Source organism: Oreochromis aureus, linkage group 12, assembly GCF_013358895.1.
Source record: "Oreochromis aureus strain Israel breed Guangdong linkage group 12, ZZ_aureus, whole genome shotgun sequence".
In the NCBI taxonomy this organism is placed as follows: Eukaryota; Metazoa; Chordata; class Actinopteri; order Cichliformes; family Cichlidae; genus Oreochromis; species Oreochromis aureus.
Genome location: NC_052953.1, coordinates 27,609,226 through 27,635,204, shown reverse-complemented (window position 1 = coordinate 27,635,204; position 25,979 = coordinate 27,609,226). Strand labels below are relative to the sequence as shown.

General features: G+C 39.2%; 1 protein-coding gene across 1 annotated transcript; it reads right to left on the bottom strand.

The window, feature by feature from the left end:
• Window positions 1-198: 198 nt before the first annotated feature.
• Window positions 199-25,782, bottom strand: glt1d1 (glycosyltransferase 1 domain containing 1). Its single transcript, XM_031743706.2, has 12 exons — window positions 25,506-25,782; window positions 24,934-25,085; window positions 24,685-24,790; window positions 21,728-21,779; window positions 20,645-20,681; window positions 20,153-20,209; window positions 7,499-7,597; window positions 5,665-5,714; window positions 3,503-3,546; window positions 2,940-3,060; window positions 2,353-2,451; window positions 199-627 (listed from the first exon to the last, which is right to left on the bottom strand). Exons 1-12 carry the CDS (start codon window positions 25,571-25,573, stop codon window positions 481-483), a joined length of 1,032 nt encoding a protein of 343 aa, XP_031599566.1. The 5' UTR covers window positions 25,574-25,782; the 3' UTR covers window positions 199-480.
• Window positions 25,783-25,979: the final 197 nt, after the last annotated feature.

The window sequence follows — 25,979 nt, the reverse complement described above, 5'->3', positions numbered from 1 at the left end:
GTGGTACGACATCATAATCAACCTTTGTAACAGCAATCAAAATGACTTTTGTGCCATTCTATCTTTTAAACAAAGTTATACTGGTTCATTCTCTTTGTGTAACCCAGTTATTGCAGCATTAAAAAAAACAGAAAGGGGTAGCATAACCTGGAAAAATCTTGGACTTCATTTGGAAAAGTCTGATAAAGAGAAACATAATAATTTTTTAGAACAATAACCATTTAATATGCAGAATGAATAATCACAGTATCCATGCCTTTATCATAATTAAACCATAAATAAGAGTCCATCATAAATGTCACATGTCTTTGGTTTAAAGCACTCTTCGTCATAATTCTTCAGTCAGGTAGTACAGATAAAACCGCATTGTTATGCAAACGGGCATAATTATACCTGTGCAACAAAGAGAGACTAGTGTCGCGCTCTTCTTCTCTCCTGCTGAAGCCCCTGAGAAAGTTTACAGATTGCAATTAAATGTGCTCAGTGCAAAGTGTCCACCAGTCGCTGGTAAGTTTCTCTCTCCTGTTTCACGCCATGATGCTCTTCCACGTAGAGTTTTCCATTCCTCACCACTCTCTCTCTCAGCTCGTGATCTGACAACAGCCTCTGAGATTGACGCACAAATTCCTGGCAAGGATAAAGGCAAAATTAGTCTCATTCACTGCCAAATGCCACTCGAAGCTTGCCAGTGAAGGTGCCTGGAGATATTTTTTTAAAGCATAAACGATAATCCAAAGCACAAGAACAGAACTCAGATAGAAGCCTGTGCACTGATTAGCAAATACTTCAAAAGTGTCTTTACATAGCCAAAGGATGGAGATATTTGTGGCTCCATATCTAAATATGGATGCCCAACAGACCCCCTTTTTCTAACCTAATAGCTGCCACCTCTCATTTGCTTATGTAAAAAGAGAAAAACAAACAAAGCGATACAGTTAGAAAAAAAACGATACTGTACAACCAGCCGTGTTGGGAACATGGCGAAGAAAAGACAAGGATAAAAGAGCAACAGTTTAAAAAAAAAAGGAGTAATAACACCATCACGTATTCATAGAAATGAGGTCCATCCACTCAGCATTCAGAATCCTAGTTTGCTCATCTGCTGGCCCAGCAGGCTGTCAGAAGCCTCCAACAAAATGAAGTCAAAGTGCCTTGAAGTGTTCTTGCAACATGACAGCCAACATTCACTGCAGCACTGAGCCAATGGGCACACAAAGTTTTAGCCACTGCCAGTCAGCAGGCCATTTTGCTTTACTTCACTTCAAGTGATGTGATTATGTCTGGAGAGGCTCTTGGTGGGAAACGGCTCTTCTGTATGGACATATGAGGGCTATAAATCCTCACAGCAAAAGGATTAAAGCTCAACTTATGAGAGGAGCGCTTATATTCACTTCACTCTTGGTGCAAATTACAGAGCCCGACAGGACAGGCCATTTTTCCTCTTTAAAGCTCGTGAGTGCTTTTGTGTTTACTTTGCTCGACACATTTCTTAATACCCACACTCCTCATGTAATTCCATCTTGAAGAACAAGAAATACTGTCAGTGGAAAAACTAAGGAAAGACTTTAGCGTGCGCGAGAAGTCCTGCACGGGAGGTACTGCAAAGGCGGCTCAAAGACTAGCACTCGCTGCCCGTCGGTCCTGGCCGAGGTCCTCGTTTATCCGGCCCAAGTTGCTGCAACCATCTGTGTGAGCTTCCTACCAGCAGCTCAGTGGAGCACACGTGCAGGGAGGAATTATCCCCACCATTACAACAACATCACGCTACAGCATGGTCTTGACAATACAACGCTTAAGCCCTGCCAATTGGCCTTATCCTTTGTTATCTCCCATTGCATTAAACCTCATTGAATATCAGACTGAGCAGTTCTCATGGGGGATTACTTACTTTCCACCTTACTGCTAATTGTTGCATCACTATGTGGTAATATGGTATCTTTGTTCTCTCCCTAAAGGGTGCACTTCTTTTGATTCTAATCCAAGCACCTGAGGAAACATAAAATAAAATATAACACAAGGAGCGGCCTTTTGTTATATTTTACCTGCTCAGATTGGACTTGTGATAAAACCGCTACAAAGTTTACAAAATGATGTCAAAAGTTTCTGATTAAAACTGTGAGACTTGTTATTTTATCCAGTTATGCAAGGAGAGGACATAAAACCCTCCAGTTGTTCTCAGTCAGTGTGCCGGTGCTACTTAATGCGGTTGTGTACTTTTCTGGTCAGCTGAGGTGAAAGGAGTCCCTGTAGCCCTGGCAACAGTTTATCCTCTCTGTAGTCCATAAACACAGTCATTATGTTTATGGACTACGGCGCTTAGCTTAACTACAGAGCTGGTCAGCCAATATATACCTGAGGCGAAGAATACAGAAGGCCGGTGACCTCATGCTGCACCACAGCTGCATTTCCTGGAATGTTTCTAGCCAGCACAGGTACCCCGAGATCCATGGCCTGGTGAAGACAGAAAGCACAAGTCAAAGGCAAAAGTTTCTTGTTTATCCTGTCATTGTTAAGAAGCAATCACTTGAGCATTTCCGATGGTGTACAGCGCCGCCATTCTGCGCGTCGGTTCACTTAAAGAATTAACAATCTGTGCAAGCTAATACCTTGTTAAGTGAAACATGCTAACAAACTAATAACACTTTAAGCCTACTGTGGATTGTCTTAATTGCCTGTGTTTAAAAAAGATTAAGAGGATTTGCTCACTCAGGAATGGGAAGATTGGAGTCAAGCAATTAATTTGGGTAATTGTCCCAGAAGTGTCCAGATAGCATTGTAGCTGAACAACAAACAGTGCAGAAGATTCACGTTGCTTAGATTAAAAAACAAAAGCTCCTCTGTAAGATGCCTGGATAAATAAATAAACTGTTATTCTTGCCAATGTCGGAACATCGTGCTGCCCTGCCGTCCAATTACCCACCATCCTCGAAGATGTTTACCTCCAAGATGGCTGCTGACATGCCCTCTGAAACAGAGCTGTTGACCACAGCGAAGCACCTTTTCATGGCAGCATGAAGCTCCTGTTGGCACCTCTCCTGGGCCAAGAACACCCCTGCTGTTCTGTAAAAGCAGTGGCAAAACTCAGTTCTGTGTGACTCAGGGCTCACAGAGGCGTGAATGATGCTGAACAGCAGTGACAAGCTCAGGCAAGGAAACACAGCTGCACTATGTGTGACATGAACGGAGCATCCAGGTAAAGTCTTAAGCAGAGAGGGCAGCTTCCTGCCGCAAAGATCTCTGTTGTGGTGAGGCCCTGTGGCGAAAAACTGAAAGATCGGCGGAGACTCGAGTGTGGGAGGACAGATAATAAAAAGAGGACCTTGGCGCTCGGCTCTACTTTGCATTCTGTTCACATTATGTTACGATACGTGTGAGCTGCATTTGTTTTTCAACGCACCGCATGAAATAAGCACAAAGGCAGGCAAGTCTGAAAAGATGGAACATTGCGGCAATTAAACAGACAAAACTGACAGTTTGAACACAAAGGAAGCTGAAGGCCTACCTTTTAACAACCGTTTCTACTTCAGCAGTAAGAACGGGATCAATCTGAAAAATAAGAGGCAAAACAAAAATGACCGAAACATGTGCAACAAAATTTCTGTTTTTCCTTTTTTATTAAGGATACCTGCAGTGCCCTAATCACTGGGATATAAAATAACGAATGACACAATTAAGAACTTCTATCAGGAGAAAATCATTCTCAGGAAAATCCTGCATTTTCAGAGATTGGGGTCAGGGTGGGCAGGGTGGCCAATCTGATTAATTGCAATGTGGGATTTATGTGCATTAGCCTGTCCACAGAAAAGTCAAAGCATAGCAATGCGGGTCAAAGATGCTACTAAGCAAGCTGCTACATTTTTCTCATTTTATTTTATAGCTCATAAAATGCCTTCATCAAATTATTTTTTAAGATCTATTAAAAAAGAAATGCAGTTTTACATCCTGGAGCGATCTGGGATTCTGCAGGAATTATAACACGAGCAGGGGTCGGATCAAGATGATGAAGATACTGGCAAAAATACACGGTTTAAGCCCAACTGGCGCTGTTTTATAGTGAGCCAAAAAAACAAAGCTACGTCATACGGCGAAAGCTTCAGTGTTCCTGTTCATTCCAATAATTCTGTCATACCTTTACTGATGTTTGAGAGAGATATATTTAGATTTCATTTTCGCTCTCAGCAAATAAATAAGGTGAAAGCCTGCTATCGTTACGAGAGATAACGTTCCCTTTTTGGAATTGTCCAGATTTATTTTACTCGGTAATTTAAAGCCCATTTACAGAGAAGTCAGATGTGTCATCGCTGACAAACTGACCTGAATTTTCCTCTTAATGACAGATGCTGCAAAGCCACAGCGCTTATTACTTGAATGAAGTAGCGATACTGATTTCTGTGATGTCATGACAGCCTGAGCGAGGGATGTCTCATTCCACCTCCTCTTTGCATTTTTGGATCTTTTTCCCTTCACTTCGTTTAATCTGTTCAACACTGTTCCACAAAAAATATAATCCTTAAATTAACACAGCTGAAATCTGGCTGTCACACGAAAACATTTTTAGTATAAAATTAATATCTTTCCATTTCTTGAACAAACATGCCTGTGATTCAGACGTGTCACGATGAATCACATGTTTCTGCTTCGACTGAACCGTTTCATCAAACAGCAGCAGCAGCAAAGCCTCGCGAAAAAAGCAAGAAGCGGCAGTAAGACGGTGCATACAAGCCCGTGGCCATGCCTAATTGAGTTGTTTCTGTGCAAAGCTAAAGCAGAACGTACCTTTTGCCTGAGACCACTGTTTGAAAGAAAGAACAGATGCTAAAGTACTGTACATTGATGCCGTATCAAAGCGAGTCGGGTGGGGGGGAGAGAAGAGAAGATGAAGACATGCAAACAGAAAACAATGGGTGAGAGATTGGAAATGAAACAGAAAAAAACAAAGAACAGAGGCTGCTGCTGTTCTCTGGGATATGACAAGAATTTTAACATAAAACTCCAACCTGATTTTTTTAAAAAAAAAAAAAAAAAATCAACATAAATAAATAAAAAAACTCTAATTTGATTGTGTGACTGACTAGTTGATTGATGCATGAGGTTACTCACGACAGGGTTTGAGAGTTCAATTGCTATTTTCCACTTATTTATTTGCACTGTTTGACATGAAGACACACAGCTTGTACCTGAGCACTTAATGTTTTCAGGGAGACACACAGCACAGAAACATGATTACATGTGACAGGGCGGCAAAACCTGTAACTTGTGCTCGCCGTACACGTGCAGATACATATTATGAGGATTAAAATGAGTTTGCTCCACCCCCACACAGGTCATTAGTAAAAGGCAAGTTGCTAATGTGAAGCAGGTAATGCCAAAAAAACCCCAAAACAAAACAACAAACCACCACTACAGCTGACCCTTCCCCAGTATTCAGAAGACATTTCCTTCCAGCACTGTCCGTTAATTCCAGCATAACAACTAAAGCCTGTATGTCTGCTCTATCCAATTAGAGGCTGCCTGAATTCCCGGGGGATGTTTCTAGGTAATTTCAGCAGTACACAGAGTGACAGTACAGAGGCACATGGCAGAAAAGGGAAAAAACAAAAACAAAAGCATACAAACAAAGAAACAAACAAAACAAAACCTAGTGCATAAGGACTGTTTACTTACCTTGGGCCCAATAATGACTAACACATTCAGCAGATTCTCACAATGCCACTCTGAAAAACATTAAATATAACTGGTGATGTAAACAACAACACTGCAGTTTGTTTTTTTGTGGGGTTTTAAATGAGCAAGTTTTCAAAAGAAGTGAGGCTGTTCTTGCACAGATTCCCACAAGCTTGTTTAACGCACGACACTCGTGGACAGTACGTGTTAATTCTAAGGACGTGCATGTGAAACTTAAACCGTGTAGCTCTCCTCAACATTAATATACAATGTTGACGCCCTCTAGTGATGTCTCATTACAATAACTGCGTGCTGTGAAAGTCACAGTATATATGGGGGGTTTGAAAAAGAAACCACTCGTGTTAATTAGAGGCAAAATATTAGGTACCTAATAAGACATTCAGGATATCCATCAAAGAAAGAAAAACCATAAAAACCATGAAGGCAAGACCTGACAAAATGAGAACGAGCTGCCCCGCTGCACTTATACAAACACTTTCAATTAGATGGAACTCAACGTTTGACATCTAATTGATTGGGACATGGCCTCTACAACAGCAGATACATTAAGAAAGGCATTAAGGTTAAGCTGGTTAATAGGGCCACCCCTCACTGTATTTACATGTCATCATAGCAAAATGTGACCATGGTGGCACCTCCTGCAGCGCAACTACCATAAAGATCATTTTAGTACTTTGGTAGGGATCTCAGAAGATGAGATTCACAAAGGTTTTGATGAGGGGCACAGTATGCACCAATATACTTGGCTAATTCACCACTTGCAATATTCCTGTTGCTAACCAGTTTGCTCTTGTCTATCCAGTCTTGTGTTTCCCTGTCTGGATGATGGCCAGGTCACTGTTGTATTGATCCTGGATGTCATTTAGCTTTTTATCCAGGTACTCTCTTATTCTGTAGGTGGATCAACTCTATTCCACTCTGACTGGAGATGACGACAGCACTCCCTGCTCTGTTCTCCATAATATCTGCTACGAGCTGAAGGGTCACTCCAACCAGAATCTGCAGCAGGTGGAGATATTGATCATATGAGTCAACGAGGCTGCAAGCAAAAAGATGCCATTAAATCCACGTGTAATAGCTTGTTTACTGCTGCAAGTTGCAGCCTGAGACAACAGAGTTGTAGTCTGGCTGCAGATCAACAACATCTGAAAATCATGGGTTTAGGAAATAGCAAAAAACCCAGCAAAGACCTCACACGAACCTGGCCCTTAAGTTAATCACTGAAATGTCATCAGAAATGATGTAGGTGGAAGGCTGCAAACTGAAAGAAAAGGCTCAGGTATGCGAAATTACGCAACAACTGGACTGAAAGCCAGTTTTTTTCGACATGACAATGATCCCAAACACACGATGATTGATCACTATCAGTCATGGATTGGCCTCCCCAGACCTTACTGAAGCAGTGTGGGATCATTTTTGCAGACAACGGAACAAAAGTATTTTGAATGTCTCTCTGTTGGAAGACAACTGACAGCTTACCTAAGAGAGTTCAGTTATTTTTCATTTCATATGTTCTCTGTATTTGGTGAACATTTAGGATTTCACCAGGACTGATGCCTAAAATACTTTTCAATCTCAAAATTCGACAGTACTTTTTTTTGGTACCTTAGTTCCCACAGACAGCATAAGCAATTTTTCATGCAGCTTACATAATCATATTTACTGGTATTTATTTCTAGTTTCAATAACAGGTTGGGTCTGAGTGCTGATAGGCTTGATCTCATTGCCAGATCATGTTATGGACATGCATTTCATAGCAAATACAATGAAATAAATTCAACAATATAACATAATGAATAAAATCACAGCATACTTGAAAAAACCTCCACCAAATAGAGGGGGTCTTTGACTCTTCTGAGGCCACAGACCAATAGGAAGACACGCAGCTCATCCACATGCTCAGTCCTTACACCTGGAGAGAAGCCAGACAAACAGAAAGACAGCGCCACAATATCAAAACACTGCATAATGAACATCCCAAGTACATCAGCAGATAATGAAAGCAATACATCAACCAAGGTCACGAAGAAAATAAGACAGCGGTGACTAATGTGCTCGCACAATTCTCTGATCAGCAGGGAAATAGTCTGCTGAAAACACTGGAAGGTCGCACCCTAATCAGTGTGCGACCAGTGTGTACTTTGAATATTTGGGTGACAATTTGCTCACTGATCAGCTCTAAATAAAAAAAAAATTAGCCGGGCCAATATCGAGCTAACATCAAACATCTGGAGAATTAGGCTTTAACTGCAATGCTGTGGAATCTGCTCCTCTCAAATATCATCCGGCTATCACATTCAATCCAGAGATTATCAGAAACTGGCAGGCACACAAACGTGCACAATGCCAGCAGCTACTCTAGTGCACCTGACCTGGCAAAGACAACAGCTAAAAGTCCTGACCCTAATACACCACCCCATCATAAAGGCAACACACGACCTAGCCTGTCAGTCTCAGACCTCACATTAGTCAACAGACCCTTCACTTCAAAAGTACAACTACACTGTACTCGCCTTCAAGTCGAGGCGAACCAGAATTACTGTCACAACTGCTTAGTGTGTAATAGATGACATGTCAAAATGACAGTGGAAATAACAGAAGAATGTACTATAATGTTACACAGTTAGTCTTAGTGTGGGGCATTCACATATACAACTAAATTCATTTTTTGTTTTCATATAGCACCAAATCATAAAAACAATCACCTCAAGGCACAAGATATAGATCCTACAATAATACAGATAAAACCCCATCAATCAGATGACCTATGAGCAGGAGACAATGGGGAGGAAAAACTCCCCTTTAACAGGAAGAAACATCTGTCTGAACCAGAGAAACATGGAGGGGCAGCCATCTATGAGGGAAAGAGAAGAGAGCAGAGAGACAGGACAAAAGACACAGTATGAAGCAAGGTCAGAGATTCATAATAACCCATGATTAATGGTTGTTAATAGTGGTGTATAAACACATAGATTGTAAAAGAGGTCCCCAGCAGCCTAGACCTATTGCAGCGCATTTAAGGGACAGTTCAGGGTCACCTGATCCAGCCCTAACTATAAGCTTTATAGAAAAGGGAACGTAGTATACAACATCAGTAAGCAATAGCACTTCAATTTGCACTTAAAAAACATTACTGAAAATGTTACAACAAAGCAGTACAAGCACAGTACAACAAAAGTGAGTACTGATCGAGAGACACACAAGCCTGTAATGACTGATCTGTGATTTCCTGTTATTCCTGTTAACTGCATGAAGTCTGTCACGCATGGGGAACTGAAAAATGTGACTGTGAGATGGCACAAAGGTGTGAAATGACACACTAAGACTGGTGACTAATGATCTTCCTAATATGCCGTCATGCACCGAGCGGTGCTTGTACAGTCATCCACTTGCATAGCGACAGACTTGGCACTGGGGTTATTTATTAATGTAGACCAGACCATATTGGAAAGACGCCATTTATACATGACAACACAAATGCCAAGAGTTACACCAAAATCCTGGCGAGTATTTCTATCGCTCATCTGTTTGAAAAGGACTGTAGAGAAGCAGATCCCCTCGAGCAAAAATAAAAAAAAGCTGAACACAAAAAAAAGACTAAGTGTAGAAGTTTGAGAATTGAGTATTTGTCATAAAAATCAAAGTTAGAAATACAAAATGCTGAAAAAACTTAAATCTTCACTGCAGAATTTGTGCTGGGCTTTACTGCGACTGAACTGCATTCTAACTGTGACCCTGTATTTTTAGTTTTTAATTTTGCACAAGGGCAAAATACCATACAGTTCAACAACAAGTAATACAGCTAGACTGTGCAATGAATTAAGCGATTGCACAAGGGTGTACCTACTTCTACTGCATATATAGTCAAACCCAGGAAACAAAGCAGTTCCAAAATTAAACTTGAACCAACATTATGGATGTTTCCTTAACATCACTGCTAGGTACTTCTTGGATGTCCTCGCTAGACTTTGTATTGTGTTCAAGGATTGTTTCCTGTTTTAGTCTCTTTATTGACTAGAATAAAACAAAATGAACAAAACATTCTTGACAGAACAAAATGGAGCTCAAGGACGACTCAAACTCGTGAGTTTACACTTTCAAATCATTTTTAGCTTACTGAGGTAACTGACGTCACACTCAGTTGTCTCGATGCATGCTCAATCATGCAGGTTACTAAATCCCAGAAAGTTGATTCTGTTCATCTGGACGTAACGCTTTCAGTACATTTCATCGCTCACACAAATGACTTCTTCAGTGACTTCAGCTAACTGCAGTTTCCCCAACTATAAGAGAGGCAGGGAGGTCCATCCTCCTCTGAACTGAGGAGAGGGCTTATGGATATATCTTTCACCATCTCACCGTGCTGTGATTGTTGCTATTCCCCAACTCTATGTTAATGGGACTGATATGAAAAAGTCCTCACAGCCCATTGTTAGTCAGTGGAGCTAGTTTCAGTCACTATGCACTGTTTATAAGTTTGGGGAAACCTGCAGTCAGCTGAGACTGCAGATGTCACTTGGATGAGTGAGTGAGTGATGAACCCACTGAAAACAAAACATCCAGATGAACAGAATCAGATTTATGGCATCCATATCCAATTCTAGTCTGTGAGGAGAAGATGTTAAGTGGCTGTCCGTCACAGCCACATACTAAGCAGATTACTGTTTAAAATACAACAAAGCTCCCTTTGTAAGCAATGATCTGACTGCAGAAACATCCATCTATGGCTCAGTGTATGCACTGCGACTAGCTTCAACCAGGGAGATGACCCTTTGAAGAGTATTTGTTCATCACGCATTTGATCTTTAAAAAAAAGTGTTGGACAATGTCAAATTTTTAACTGATTGTTGCAACAAATTTAATGTTAAGCATTCGTAAAAAATTACAGTTTATCCTGAGAGGAATGCTAACATCTGTGTCAACCTTGTTGACGTTTGTGACTTTGAATACATTCTCTACTTTAGAGGATAGATGGAGAGTCAGAAGTCTGCCAAAATCATTAGGATGTGTAAGAGAACCCTGAATGTCTGCATTTTTTACCAATCCATCAAATAGATGTTGGCATATTTTCCAGCAGAAAGTGCAAATTTTGACCTGCTGGTTACACAAAAAGAATTCATAGATTATTAAAGTAGGTTTGATGCTCTGGGGACCATGACTATATACACACAACTGCGGGGAAATCTATCCAAAAGCTGGTTGGACTGCCAAATGCAGAGCAGAAAGCCTTGTGAAAAGAAGATTTAGACTTTATCGACATTGATTTTTGAGCCTTTATGTCAGAGAAGACTGGTTTTATGCAAATTTAAAGCAAAGCCAGTACAACAGCAATACTTTAAGGCTGAAGTCGAACGAATAAATAAAATTACATTACTTTCTGCAATCAGTGGTAAATAATGGTATAGTTGGCCACAGAAAATTGTCAGAAAAATCATTTTTAATCCTTATATCCAGTGTTTGAAACGACCCAAAATGCAAAATCACTGCTGCGAAAACCTTTTTGGCAATGGTGCTACCAATTCAAGCCAAATCTTTAAATTTTTTTTAGAAACTCTGTCCAAGTTTAAAGAAACAACAAAAAAAAAAAAAGCGAAATGCTAAAAAACAAACCATTTCAGAAATCAAACCACAGAGCACCAAGCCTGTGGTTGCAGCACAGTGACACTCGAGTGAAATCCCCTGCTGCCAGATAAGTCCAGATCAGAAGGCTGAAGCAGCTCTTTAATGCTATTAAAGAGCATCTTAAAATGACAGCCTGGAGACTGGGCACTGACCTCGATCCTAGGAGAAAAAAAAAAAAGCTTTTGGATCTGTGGGATGTATCAAACTTCCTCGCATTGATTCACACGATCTGAAAACGTGCCAGCGAAGTTAAACATCCTGTCAGTGCCTCCGAACAAGCTGCAGGAAAATAATACAGGAGCTGGAATCATGTCTTAGCACAGACCTGTCAAAATGAAAAAACCCAGTGAGGAAAAAAAATATATATTTTTGGGAATCTAAGACAAAATTCATTTTCCCTCTGGGAATAAAACTAAACAAATTGTACAAATCATATGACGTGCCAGAAGCAATATTCTTTCTCTGTCTGTGTAGTTCTGTGAGATCTATGCAAATCATAGTTTTTGTTTGTTTGCCTTTGATTTCAGAAGGGTAACAACCCCTGTAACACTTTAATCAGCATGTGTGCATGCGCATGCCTCTGCATTGCTGGAAGAGAACATATCTGTCTGAACAGCTCCGCTTTCATCTGCTGAGCGGCACGGGATGGTTTTTTTGGACTAGACAAAAAAATGATATAATTGAAAAACTCAGGTATGAAAAACTGCATTTATTTAAAAACTTTTAATTTGAAAAATTCCAATAATTAGCACTTCCACTGTACATCTTATGCTTTGAGGTAGCTGAGAAGATTTTGCCCAAACTACAGATGAAATGTGACGAATGTGTGATAAGCAATTTCACACACCACATGAGAACCGCACACACGAGCTGTGACAGGACCTGCATTATGGTCAGTTAAAATTAATTATACTTGACGTCTTATAACATGCTAGAGTCAATCCAACCACGGAGCAACTGACCTGGCTTAAGACTGGGACTATAAATGTGGGAACACTGCTACAAATCCACAAATAACCTGAACTCTCAAACAGCATTTGCAGCAATTCTAAAAATCTCTTTTTTTGTTATAATAATTATTATTCTGTACAAATGTGTTTAAAACGAAGGAGCAGAAGGTATGTCGTGGACCATTTGTGTCCATCACTGTTCTTTCAATACCAAAACATCAGTCTGAAAGCTAGTTATGAGAGTACAAAGACAAAACCCCCCACAAAAACAGTAAAATCAAACAATATCAAAAAAATCAATTAAGGCTTCCCACCTGACCTCTTCACAGAATCACCTGAGTTTTTGTACCAGCTTGGCAGATGGGAAAATGCAGGCAAAATGATCTTTGTTCATATGCTGTAACTTGTTTTGATCAACCCCCAATCCCACCTTTCGCCTCGGAAGTTTACATAAAATGCACTTTAAAAAAATGTTTTATCCGGTAATTCTTAAACCAATAAACATGATATAATTATACTGAAGCTCAATGTTGATTATTTTCATACAGCAAGCCACATTACCCTCTCATTATAAAATACTAACCAAAGGCTCTGACAGTACATTTTGCTCATTAAGATATTGTTTTCTTAATCTAGTGCCAATACCTTAATAGTTAATTTGATAATTAAAGAGGCCACATCCTTCATGTAGTTATGAGAAGGCATCCGTACAGACTTTGAAAAACCTGAATGACTCAGGCCATTACTGTATCACTCAAACTGTGACACTGTGTGACAGCTTAGTTATCTGAAGTGCCCAGTGTCATCTACTGTCACATCCTGATCGATACCGTCTAAATATGGCAGATCATTTATTATAAGTAATGAGGTCACTGCCGCTGTGGCACGTGTTTGAATGCGGGGGACTCTATCGCTCCTGGATTAGAGTCTTTACCCATGAGCCTCGTTAATCTGACCTGTCAAAGACTTGTCTTCATAGTGGTAAAGACTTTACTGTCAAGTTGTACTTGTAAACATTTCAATCTGTAGTAAATGTAAAGATAAGATCCCTTTATTGTCACCCACAGGAGAAAGTCGTCCAGGATTAGGCAGCTGCTTGATCAAAAAACAACAAACATCACAATAAAACCTTAAATGGGCAAATTTGAGGAAATGCAGGCCTTAAAGTAAATATACAAACAGATGACTAATTAATGACGCCTCATCAAAGCCTCTCTACTTTTCTTTCTGTCCAAGATGAGCTGTTCATTTATCCGCTAACAGACAGAGGGGCAAATAAATGTTGCTTCTGCATACACAAGTGGCTGTGGCTCAGGTGGTAGAGCAGATCAGTTACTGATCGGAAGGTTGGTGGTTCGATCCTAGGCTTCCCCAGTCTGCATGTCAAGTATCCTTGGGCAAGATACTAACCCCAAATTGCCCTCCGATGCATTCATCGGAGTGTGAATGTGTGTGAATGTAGTTATAGTTTGCACTTGCGTTTAGAAGTGCTTGCATGAGTGGGTGTGAATGGGTGAATGAGGCATGTTGTATGCAGCGCTTTGAGTACTCCGGGAGAGTAGAAAAGCGCTATATAAGAATCAGTCCATTTACCATTACAAAGGAATTCTGTAAATCTCCTGCCAGAGATTCATGCATGCAAACAGTGTTCAAAAATGTCTTGGTGAACAGTCACTGTTTCTGTTCCCATGATCTTTCCTGCCCTCTTAAACACATTTTAAATTGGAGCTTTAGACTCGAGTATAGGGTTTCCAAACCAACATAAGATAGGACTCCATAGCAGTGTTATAAAACAATTATATACCGCATCTTTCGGACTATAAGGCACACTTAAAATCCTTTAATTTTCTCAAAAATCAACAGTGCGCCTCATCTATAAATTCTGGTTGTGCTTACTGACCTTGAACTGATTTTTTTTTGCAGCATCGCTGAGAGTTAAAAACTGTCTTTAATAAAATCATCTTTAATAAAATGATCCGCGTTGCTGCTTTACCAGGTGTAACAATTAAGTAACAATTAAATAACATCCAGGCATCCATGAAAATAGAATGTATTAAATTTAACGGAGTTAGAAGTTAGCAGGAAGTTAGCTCGCTAGTTTCCACCTAAACATGATATAGCGTGTTCTGACTGAGAGACTTCTGAAAAAATTAAAACGTACAGCTCTGCTATCACTTCCAACATAAATGAAGACAGGAAACTAAACAGCAGTGACGTTTGTAGGGTTACTGAAGTTGGACTAGCTGGTATATAATGATGTGCTACGTGATCGCTAGCGACACAGCTATGTTAGCACAACACAAACACAGTGAAGCTGGAAGATGAACGCTAACTTTTTTCCACTCGATAAAAGTTAACACGAGGGTTTCCAATGGTTAGGGACAAATGCAATCACATGGCAGGATGCTGCAAATGGACCAAACCTCAGTCAGGAGAACAATTGAGATAATCCTTCCACAATACGAGGTTAGTCATTAATATACTGAAACAACATAGGAATAGAGCAGCTGTGAGAGAATTCTACATCAATGAATCAATGGTACGGAAGTGAAAGAATAAAGAAGAATGATGTGAGTAAAGTTTGACTTATCTGACTGTTTTGTTTCGCTTAATGCGCCTTATAAACCGGTGCACCTTATGTATGAAAACAGACCCGTTCAACGACAGTGAAATGGTCTGAAAAATACGGTAATATTACTGCAGACACCAAACACTCATAAAATAAAGATGGAAGGGAGCTCTGATTTATTTTTCAAAAGTTCAATTCTTTTATTGATTATGTTAAATTCTTTACCAACCATGTCTGTAGATTAGCTCACTTACCCTGTTCACATTTTGTTCCAGCTATTTTATTTAAATCTACTTTATTATGCTTACTTGGATACATAATTTTGGAGTTTATTTCATATCATGTTTGATAAACGACAGACTAAAAACAGACTGCCTCATCTTGATAACATACTCAGACCCCCGCCAGCTCCAACCTTTTTTCCCCTCTATTGAGCTCACGTACAGAGACGTTATCTGTTCTGCATGCTGTTTTGTTCAAGCAAAAAAATTAAAAGAAATAAGCAAAAATGTAAATGTTGATGAATTTTCACACAAACATTTTCCACATGTCTGTGTCAAGTGAGTGCACTATCAACATGGACCCTGCAGGGACCTGTCTAATGTCTGGGAAAAGTGTGATACTCGAGGGATGACCTCCTGCTGATCTGGGATCTACAGTAAATTCTTCAGGGGTGTAGCTAGGTTAGGTAAAAACAACAGTGACACCTTAAACTTTTATAACATACTGGTTATGCTGGGAGTGAGCACAGTCATTTGTATACAGAGCAAACAAAAAGGTGAACTAACGAATCCTTGGCCGGGCTCTGTACCACTTACTATTATGCCAGAAAGATCCATATTACACTGCACTTTTTGTGGCCTCTCTGATAAAAAGGATTCATAGCAATTAATGAAAGAAATACACTCTATATAAAAACTCTCATTGCTCTATATAACTGTTAATAAACCACTGTTAGTGCTGAAATTAAAAAAATTAAATTAAAAATAAAAATCCTTATTTTTAAACTGTCTTCTGTGCAGAATAAAAAAGTGTTTAACATCCCCGAGCAGATTAGAGAGTTCAGTGAAAAGCGACTGACAGCGAGTGTCTCACAAATCTGCTGTTATGGGAGTTTGATGAATAATCAAGACTTAATCTGTTGATTTGTGTTGCTCAACCTTAACTTTACGTTACTTAATACATATATATTTCCCAACACGAAATTCCCTACTTTATTTTTTGGTTCTTGAACATGACTTTTTAAAACTGTTTGTGGCAGTGGACAAATTCATGTTGCCCCTCACGCCAGAGTCACGCAAGTCACGGATTTTCACAAATCACTTGTATCATTTTTAAATCAACCATTTATTAAAAAATGTGTTGCTTGGTTATGTCGAGGGATTACAAACTCCTGGGTTAGGTTTGGAAAAGGACGATGGGTCGGGTTAAAATACAACAGCTTACATGTCCTAAAAAAAACTTTTGTTACCATGGTGACCACTTCATGCTTTCTCTACACAAAATACATGCTATGTTTTATGAAAGTAGCAGGAAGTATATTTTATGCACTCATGCATTCAACAGAGAATATACTATAAAAATATAAACAGACAGAAACACACCAACTATTTGTGTGGATGAAAGCTGATTTTGGTTTTTTCATGACTATTACACGCACTAACATGAGACTGGGCTGATCATGCAAAGATTTTGTTCCTCATTTTATTGCTGTTTAAGGGTTTATGGCTTTAAGTCACCTGAGCAATGAGATCACGCACATTATGTGCCAACAGGCACTCAGAGTGGCCGTTTTACTACTCATCTGTGCATTTTTTGTAGTAATACCAAAATGTTACACTGGTGCTGGAGTGTGCCAGGTTACACATTCACACATGAAACGGACGCATTCATATGCCATCAGAGTAACAAAGAGGAGTGCATGTCTGAAAGGAGCTAAAAACATCACTATGACTATATTAACTACTGTTAATTATTGCTTATCCTCTGATTTTTACTTACATTAACTTCACTGAACGCTTCCTGTAGAACCTGTTTAATAATCGTGCTCTTCGAGAGCCCTGTAACTGTAAAACAGCAAACTCCCTGCTCGTTTCCCATCATCCTTTAGTGACTGAAAATATCACTCTATAGTGCTGGACTTCATCTATCCCCTTAACCCCATCTCGCCAGGCACACAGCATGGGCCCAAAACAACCTACACAGACATGTACACACACACAAAGTGACTTTCATCGAGAGAAAGACTCTGAAATTCAGTGCTCAAGCCTGTTCCTTTGGAGGCTATGACATCCAAAGGGTAAAACAGAGACACGTACAGACTAGTCGTCTATCTTCAATCAGACAGGAGGGATGCTTTGGCTCTTTTATGTCCACTAGTTGAAGGTTTTTTTTCTACACTGCAGTACGTGGCCACAAAAAATACGGCCATGCCCAAACTTCCATTCGTGTTGAGCTTGCCTATATATAAATTACTGTAGATTTCACAATTTAATAAGAATTAATTCATGTCAGACAAGATGGAGGGAATGAATAAGTAAATCAATATGCAGCAGGATCTGGCAGGAGTGAATGAACACATGGGATGGTGCCCTCTGCAGTGCTGGGAGTGTATGTGAGGACAACGGTAGGATGAAAACTGGTGGGAGAGAAAACAGGTTGCTGCAGGAGTTACTTCTGTCAGACTGCGTTCTTCTGTTTAAGGATAACAAAATCATTTCCTTTTGAAAATCATTGTTCAAAAGCAGGATATGGAAAATCTAATCTTTTAGACAGCAGAAAGCCGAGCACACCCAGTGATAACTAAAAAAAAACAACGCCTAATGACTTCTTAAGCAATGTTAACCTAACAAAGGCACATTTCTAATACAGCAAAGACTACAGGGTCAGTTTGTCTGAATGAGATTCTCGTTTTAGTCCTGATCAAACACAAGTTAAAACCACGTGTGTGTGATTTATTTTATCAAAGCAATCGTGAAACTGTTGGCAAAAAAAATTTATAATTTTAAAAAATTATTCTTAATCATTTGAAATGTAGCCGTCCCACATCCACCGCAGACAAACAAACAAAAAGTAATAAATAAATAAAATACTAACAAATCCCCATGATAAAATAGCAAGGATGAAGAAACTGCTAAATTTTTTACATCTCTAAAAACAACTATGAGTCAGATTACAGTGCTTTCATCGCTTCTGAAAAGGCACACTAGAGCCGACTCTCATTTCAAGTATAATAAATGGAAAAACGACTGTGGAAAATGTGTATTACTTGGTATGGATGGGAAACGTGGTGATAAATGGCCCTGGGCTTGAATGCTATTAATCAACTGTTCCTCTCTGTACTCAATGGGGTTCTCCCTGAGCACTAATGTACTTGGGATGGACATCATGTTACAATGTGCAATTTAAAGTCTGGATGAGGCTCCGAGTAACAGTACATAGTTACTGAGCAATTGAAATGGGAGTTGGAAGGCTGGTGGAGAGAAGGGAAAAGGAAAATATTCAATGACAGACTCTGGTTTCTGAGACAACCACCACTATGGTCATTTTGGTCCTATCGTGGTCTGTGTAGTTGCTCAACTGGAGTGAGAAAAAATAATGTAGGTTATCGCTTGTATATGTTGCAAACGCTTGCAAAATATTACACGCTTATGTATAGATGGTGAAAACAACACCACTAAACCTGGTTTATAAAGCAGGCATAGTAACACTTTTGTGAATAAGCATCCAATATAAAAACACCAACAAAAAAAGAATAAATACAATAGAAAGTTAAACACAGCAGAAAAACACAGTACTGTGGAAAAGTTGCAAGTTATCCCTCAGTCCTTTATATTTTGCTTCCAAGAAACCAGACTTGTAATTTTTTAAAGTGCTTTTCAGCAATAGCTCTCCAGGCTTTCTGAAGTTTTCCTTTGGAAATTGTTAAGCCACTTAACCCCAACTTATGAATCACTCAAGCATAAAAAAGGTACCTAACTCAAGGGATAAAACAGTGTTGTTTCTGCACATAACAGATAACTTAGCTTAGACAAATTTTAAATTGAATCTTTAACCTTTCTGTTTACAGCAAACTATCGCAAAAACATATAATTTGCTAACTTTTCTTTAGCTGAATCTACATGTCAAAGACAACACAGTTTGACAGGCATAAAATACTGTTTTTGCACCAACAATGTGATTTGCACTGTTAGCAGACAACTCGGCATATCTCAGTATGGTTTGCAGTGTCCTTGAACAATTTGAGGAAACTGGACAAGTGGAAGACAAAAGAACAAGTGGCAGACCTAAAAAACAATCTTCAGCAGATGTTTAGCTTTCAAAAAGACACTTTTAAAAAATCCAGCAAAGACCGGAGGTATGACCTGAGAGATGCATCTGGATATTTACTGTTCACTGAAGCCTCATCAGAAATGGTGCCAGTGGAAGGCTGGCTGTCAAGATGCCATTTTTAAGGAATGGAAACAAGGAGAAAATTACACAAGAACGCAACTGAAAATCAATGGCAAAGGGTCTATAGGAGTGATAAACTCAAATATGACATTTTTGATTCATTATTGTCAATATAATGGAGAGAGGCAGCGTACAACAGTGAGTGTCTACAGCCATCTGTATAACACAGTGGAGGCTCTGGCATTGTTTGCGGCTGCATTTCACCCAGAGGGGTTGGGGATCTCCTTAAAATCGATGGAATTATGAAGACAGACTGCCAAAGCATTAAAAGGATCCTGGATAGAAAAAACTCACTGGATTGGCCTCCCCAGAGCCTCGACCCCCAACATTATTGAAGCAGCGTGGGATCATATTTGTAACAAACAAAACAAACAGCAGAAACATCCAAAGAAGAGCTTTGAATGTCCTTCAAGAGGCCTGGATAACAATCCTGAAGACTACTTACAGAAATTACAAGAAAGCTTGAGACAGTTTGGACTTGAAGAATAAAAGTAGTGACACCAAACACCGACTTTCAAGCTCATATGAATTGTATAAACTCTGTAACTTCTTTATACTTTACTGTATATTATAATGTTTCCAACTATGCACATATTAATAAATTGCTGCACCTACTTCTCATTTTCCTAAAGAAATGAGAGGTAGCTCAAGACTTCTGCACAGCACTGTGAACATAATTTCAATATTTTCTTTAAGGCCTTCCATTAAGGGGTCAGTACAACAAATAGCAATATTTTTTATCACTTTGGATAAATAACTGATTTTCCACCATCATCAAACAAAAAAAGACCATCTAAAATCAAATTTTCCACTGTTGATTACACAATTTGGAAAGTGTACCTGGAATGATGACAACCTGAAGCACTAATAGTACCTGAGCTCCTCAGGAATTCAGTCCAGCAGAATTTCTCAGTAACGTCTGTCTGGATGCCTGTAATATAAACACAGAAACAGCCATAGTGAGCTTCATAAAAAATAGTGCACAGTGCTCAAAATTAACAGTGATCCAAAATACAATTTTTGTGGTCTGTGTAAAAAGCACTTCAGCATGATCACTCTCTGGGGACAAGCCTGAAAATTAAGCTTTCACTGGTTGGGGCTCAGCCATGCAGCTGGCCCGGGGGCTCTCGTCTAATCTATGAAGGGACACTATTTGCCAAACAAGGATACCGGTGGTAAACAACATGGAAGAGTGATTTGGGCTGTCCTACATGCTACGGTGGCCAATGGCAAGAGCAAACACAACTCTGTACTGCAGACAGTATGATAACGGAGGGAAAAATGTCAAAGCTGATTAGTGCAACACTTCAATGGTGAGTCAGGGATGCACAGCATCAGGCGAGGATGTCCATCCTGCAGAATTTACCTTGAGGCTGGACGTAGATTTTGCTGCTTTGGGACACCTTCAGGGAAAAAAATGAAAAAGAAGTGGTTAAAACAACTAACAGAACGCAATCAGCAATTATTGGCAGCGTTTGTTTATAGAAATTACATTTGATTATCACCAACTGTGCTTCTCTCTTTTTTTATGGCCAACAATAGAGACAGCCATTTAAAGCTCTTTGTGTTCTAAGCATATTTAAACAGAGTACAAACTTTAAAAAGAGACTCAGGAAAGCAGTCGCTAAGATAATGCGGGTGCCGAAAAATAAATCAGAGGGGACGGGAAAGAAATTGACTGGATGTTATCACACCAGATCCATCCGCTATGTGTGTTTTCTGTCACAATAAAAAGCTTGGCGATGCCTCTCAGTGCCTGTCCTGTCTACCAGCTGTCAGCACTAAATGGCAGAGATAAAGCACTCCACTTGCCTCAATCTGCAGCCTATGGCTGGAATCTAATCTGAAAATAAAACACTGTAATATTGTTTTAATGCCAGACTATTACGGGACAGGGCAGGATATTGTGTTTGTATAGTCAGAGCCCTTCTGCTGTATTTATTGACGCTGTCAGGCTCCTGCCGTCTGCAGATGTGCTGTAAAAATGTAAACAAAAACTTTCTCTCTTATTATAAGCTGCAATTAAGCAGACAGAGTAAGGATCTGGGTGAATTTAAATAGATGAAACTGTGGGCAAACATAGGGCATGTGTAAAAAAAAAAAAGAGACATCTGCATGTGTAACCATCATGCATCAAAGTTTAAACTGCATGTCAAATGACTGGACAGCCCCTCCTGAAAGCCCAGTCCTCCTCTCATTGGGGGAGGGGGGCATTTTTTTTGTAACTTCTGCAACTATCAATCCAAAATTTACAACTTCTGGTTAGATGTGCAGAGATGAGGGAAAAGAGTAATTCTTCTTCTCTCCCTTTTGTCACTAAATTTCATGTGTTCAACCCAATGCAGCACTATCAGCGATCCTCAGAGAGATTGCCTAAAATGTGCTCGACTCAACTGAACTACGAATTACTTCAGTCAGTGTATCAAAAAACATAAGCGCATAATCATACCAAAAATAACTCTGCCTCTTCTTTCAGTTTGTCAGTAAATGCAACAGCAAACCTGATTGGGAACAAAGAAACACTTCATTATCACTGCTGTGCGAGGCATTTCAGCAAAACAAGAATTTTCACTATAGGCAGTAAATTACAGCCTTTTACAAGTAATAACGATTTTGACAACAATAAAAGGGGAAAAAAAGCTGTGCTAACAACACTAAAACACAGAAATCTGCAGGCAGAGCAGAATGAGAGCAGAAAAACTGCTTGTAGCTCGAAGCGAAAGGATTTCAGTACAAAAAGAGAAAGAATACAACCAGGAAAATGAAGGGAATGTAGAGCAAAGAAACAAAAAAACTGAAAGAAGATACTAATTTTCATTTGTAAGTGTGCAATATTAAATGGGCAAACAAGCCCTGGGTGGTGATGGAACTTTGTGATCAAGGTTGGGGTGAGATGGCACTAATAGTGGGAGGCGGGTGGATTGAGATGTTTGAAGCTTTGGAAAACAGGCTCTCGCACGTTCCTCTAGAAGGTCTTTTTCTAGATTTATTGCCATCTACTTTAATCAGCTAGAAAACTGAGACACTTCAGCGTGATGTCGGCTTGGATTAGGGCGCAAGATTTAGATTAGCCAGATTAGCCATTAGCCTGCTAAACTAGTGGTTAGCTTGAATTCTTTCAGTCTCATTCTTTCTATAGATTGTTTATTAAAGATGGACGTAGTCACAGTGATGTAACTCAGTAGTTTGCGAGGTCGTGCTTTGAAGTCATTTTGGTATTTTGAACCTGGACATGATGAGGGAGGCGTGGACCTGACTGATAAACCAAAGGACGCTGCACAACGATTCAGGAGGAACTTCTCAGCCATAAGGTAGCTATGCCTGTAGGACATACGCTGCTTTATCCTCTTGTTTGACTTTAATTGGGAATAATTTGCAAAATCAACGTCATGTAGTTTCCAGTAAGATTTTAAACTAGCAACTGAGACTATAACCAGCAAACTGTTTACCTTTTAATTATTTTTACTTTTAATTGTATTAATTAAATTGTTTTACATTAATTAAAAAAACAAGATAAAAAGATTTAGATCGAGAGGTTCGAGGGTCTACTCTAATGATGTGCGATACCACTGATTCTCTCTTCGATACCAAGTAAAATTCCGATACTAAATAACAATAATAAACTTAATGTGTTTGGAAAATCAAAACGAAAAGTAGTGTATTTCCAATTATACCTTTAAAATGAATACAAGACATCAGACTACTTGTTCTTATTGTTTAATTATGAAGAATTATCATACAATAAAAAACCTGAAAAGTCAACACCTACATTATAAAATATTCAATTAACAATCAAAAATGAATGTGACTGATTAACAATAATAATAATAAAGCTGAGGAACATTTTATTGATACGTTATTATCTACCTACCTACCTATTATCTATCTACTTACCTAAGAAATATTTTGAGTTGAATTTGTTATTTTTTAAAGCCTACAATGTCTGTTTTACTGCAAGTAGACTGTATATTTAATGACACCTTCCCAATATAATCCATTTTAAATGCTCTACAATTCTAATAAATGGGATTTCATAGTTTTATTCCCACCATTTAAACATCAACACAAAGCCTAGACGTAAGTCACTTTCCAAAATTTAGCAAAGTGCTACACGTAGACGACGATTTAGGCGATCCCAATAATATAATTACTGTCTATTTTGTTCTTGTGACTCATAAACTACAAATTCACTCCAAATTGCAAAAATATTGATATTTTAATATGGAATCAATGTTTCAGTATCAATCTACACACCACTAATCCATGCAAACAGCTGTCTCGCCCCCTCCTGATCATTAGATAGAATGAATTCTGACTTGAAGCTACGTCCATCCTTTATATACAGTCTATGATTCTTCATGCCCCAGGGGCCAGAAGATCTTGTACAGATCCAGAGTTTTTTTTGGGGGTTTACCCCCAGTGAAAACCTGGAATTTATGTATTGAGGGAAAAAAATATTTTAAGCTTTTATTGAGACGGCAGTGTTATTTGTGATTTGTTGTTATATCCAAGACTGAAAAAAATACATAAAAATCACATGATTAGTGGATTAGAAGCTTTCTGATTTCATGTGAATAATTTTAATAAAAGATATGAAAGTGGTGACATTTACTTCCTGCTCGCACTTCAGGTTGGAGACATCTGAATCAAACCTTTATAAAAAGGAAGTTGGCAAAAAATATGATATGACACATTACTAACATACTAGATATTAATCATGGATAAAGTCATGATTAATGATAACTGCCAAATTTGATATAATCAGCAGCTCCTTCTCATGGGAGACATGTTACTGGGTATTTCCTGTAATGAGCAGTCCTCTTGAAATGACACTCCAAAAATATAATGCATACATGATTAACGGCATGTGTAGGAATGGATATTGATGAGATTTTATTGACTGCAATGCACTTTTAAAAATCTTCTCAGAGACGTAACGCACTGTAGAAACAGAGCAGAAAGAAAGGCTTGCATCAGAGTTGGTTGTGCAAAAGCTTCCCTGCATTGAGTTTGACCTCAGTGCTTTGCAATGCACAAATGTAATAAACGCAAGAACTGATAAGCTTCTGCTAAACTGGACAATTTGAATTTCTCAGCTCGAACTGTTTTTCCATTTCCACCTCTAATGCATCTGTGCTCCTTGTCCTATCGTAAGATGCTAACAAATGTGCTGTAGATGCAGCCTCTTAGTCTAATTAACAAAGCCAACAGATGAGGCAGAAATCACATTATTTATAGTGTAGACTCTTTTGCAAATTGTGACTCTTCAGTTATTTTAAATGAAACTTCCAAAATCATTTGATAAATGGTATGGAATATGTGTGATATGAAGGACTAAAGTTCATGTACTAGTTTTGGAGCCATCCGGAAGTTTTAAAATAGGAATTTGCAACAGTACAACATCACCTGGCTTTCAGTAGCACCTGTTCCATAACCACACGCTTCTGCTCCACTTTCACATCTTCATTTATGTCTGTGCCGCCAAAGATTACGCCAAAGGGTATTTCAATATCTGTTGTAAAGAATAGACATAAAAAAAGGTAGTGTGGGACTGAAAGCTGTACGTCTGCAGACCCATTATTCTGACAGCAAAAAAGGAAACTGATTTAAAGTGTACAGCTGATAAGTAGATGATATAGCAGCAAGTCAGTTTACCCATGAGAAGTCTGCCCGCTTTGAAAAGATGAATAGCCAGTGCAGCTTCAAACTTAGGATGTTCAGAGACCAGATTTACCACATCAGCAGGAGACTGAAACTCTCCTGCGTCTCTGAGCTCGCAAGTGTGTCCTGCTGACTCAATGTAGGACCTAAAACATAAAATTAACATTTGCTTATGGAAGGCAGGAAGGAAGACGGAGTGTTCGAGCAAATCCATAATGGTTAAAGCTAGGAAACGTTTTCCGTGGAGGCATTTTAACATGAAACAGTAGACGGACAAGTGTTACCAATCACATTAAATTAAGCTCAGTTCCTGATAAGAACAGAAGCCAAGGTCACCGGCAACACCCGTGTTTACTGCTACTCATTTTAAGGTGTCTCATTACACGATAAGGTTTGTATTTAGAGCCAACTTGTTACACTTATTTCACAGTGAAGTAGGCGATTTTACCAACGACACTTGCCCTGATGAAGTTAAATACGCTGTTATTGCCTCATAGTGTCACGCGTTAATTAATGAATCATACCAGCTATAAGAACCAGCTACACTTAGCGGCTATGTTTGTTACCTTATTCTCTCAGCTGTAGTATGGTTCCCAGTTTTGGGGCTGAGACAGGCAAGGAAAAGTAATTTCATATCTCCACTGAAAGCAGGGCTGACGTGCTAATTAGCTACTTAACGCGAAATATTCGCGAAAAGCTGACGGCACCGACATCTGCGTTTCAATGAGCTCTCTTAGCTGAGCTCCAATTACATTTCCTTGTCCGTAACTTAACACGTAGCAGCACCTAAGAGCAAGGCTAGCTCATCTTAAGGTTGCACACAGACCGCCTACGGTAGTGCACCATGCTTGTAATGTTTACAAGTCCGCCTTCTATACGGCCCCCTGGAAACATGAGTGTAAGCAGCAGAGTGCTGCTAGCCCATTTCACTTCTTTTTCTTCTTCCTTTTTTTTTTTTTTTTTGTCATGCCCACCCCAAAACCACAAATCCTGTTGGTTCATGTTATATAATGACAGAATCAGCCGTAACCAAAAAGAAA

Bases quoted from the DNA above. Each gene is read 5' to 3' on its own strand.
- glt1d1 (XM_031743706.2), bottom strand. From the start codon at position 25,573: ATGAAATTACTTTTCCTTGCCTGTCTCAGCCCCAAAACTGGGAACCAT. The intron at 25,086-25,505 runs GTAACAAACATA...TTTATGTTTTAG, and splicing joins ACTACAGCTGAGAGAATAAG to GTCCTACATTGAGTCAGCAG. The intron at 3,547-5,664 runs GTAAGTAAACAG...CTTATTTTTCAG, and splicing joins TAGTCATTATTGGGCCCAAG to ATTGATCCCGTTCTTACTGC.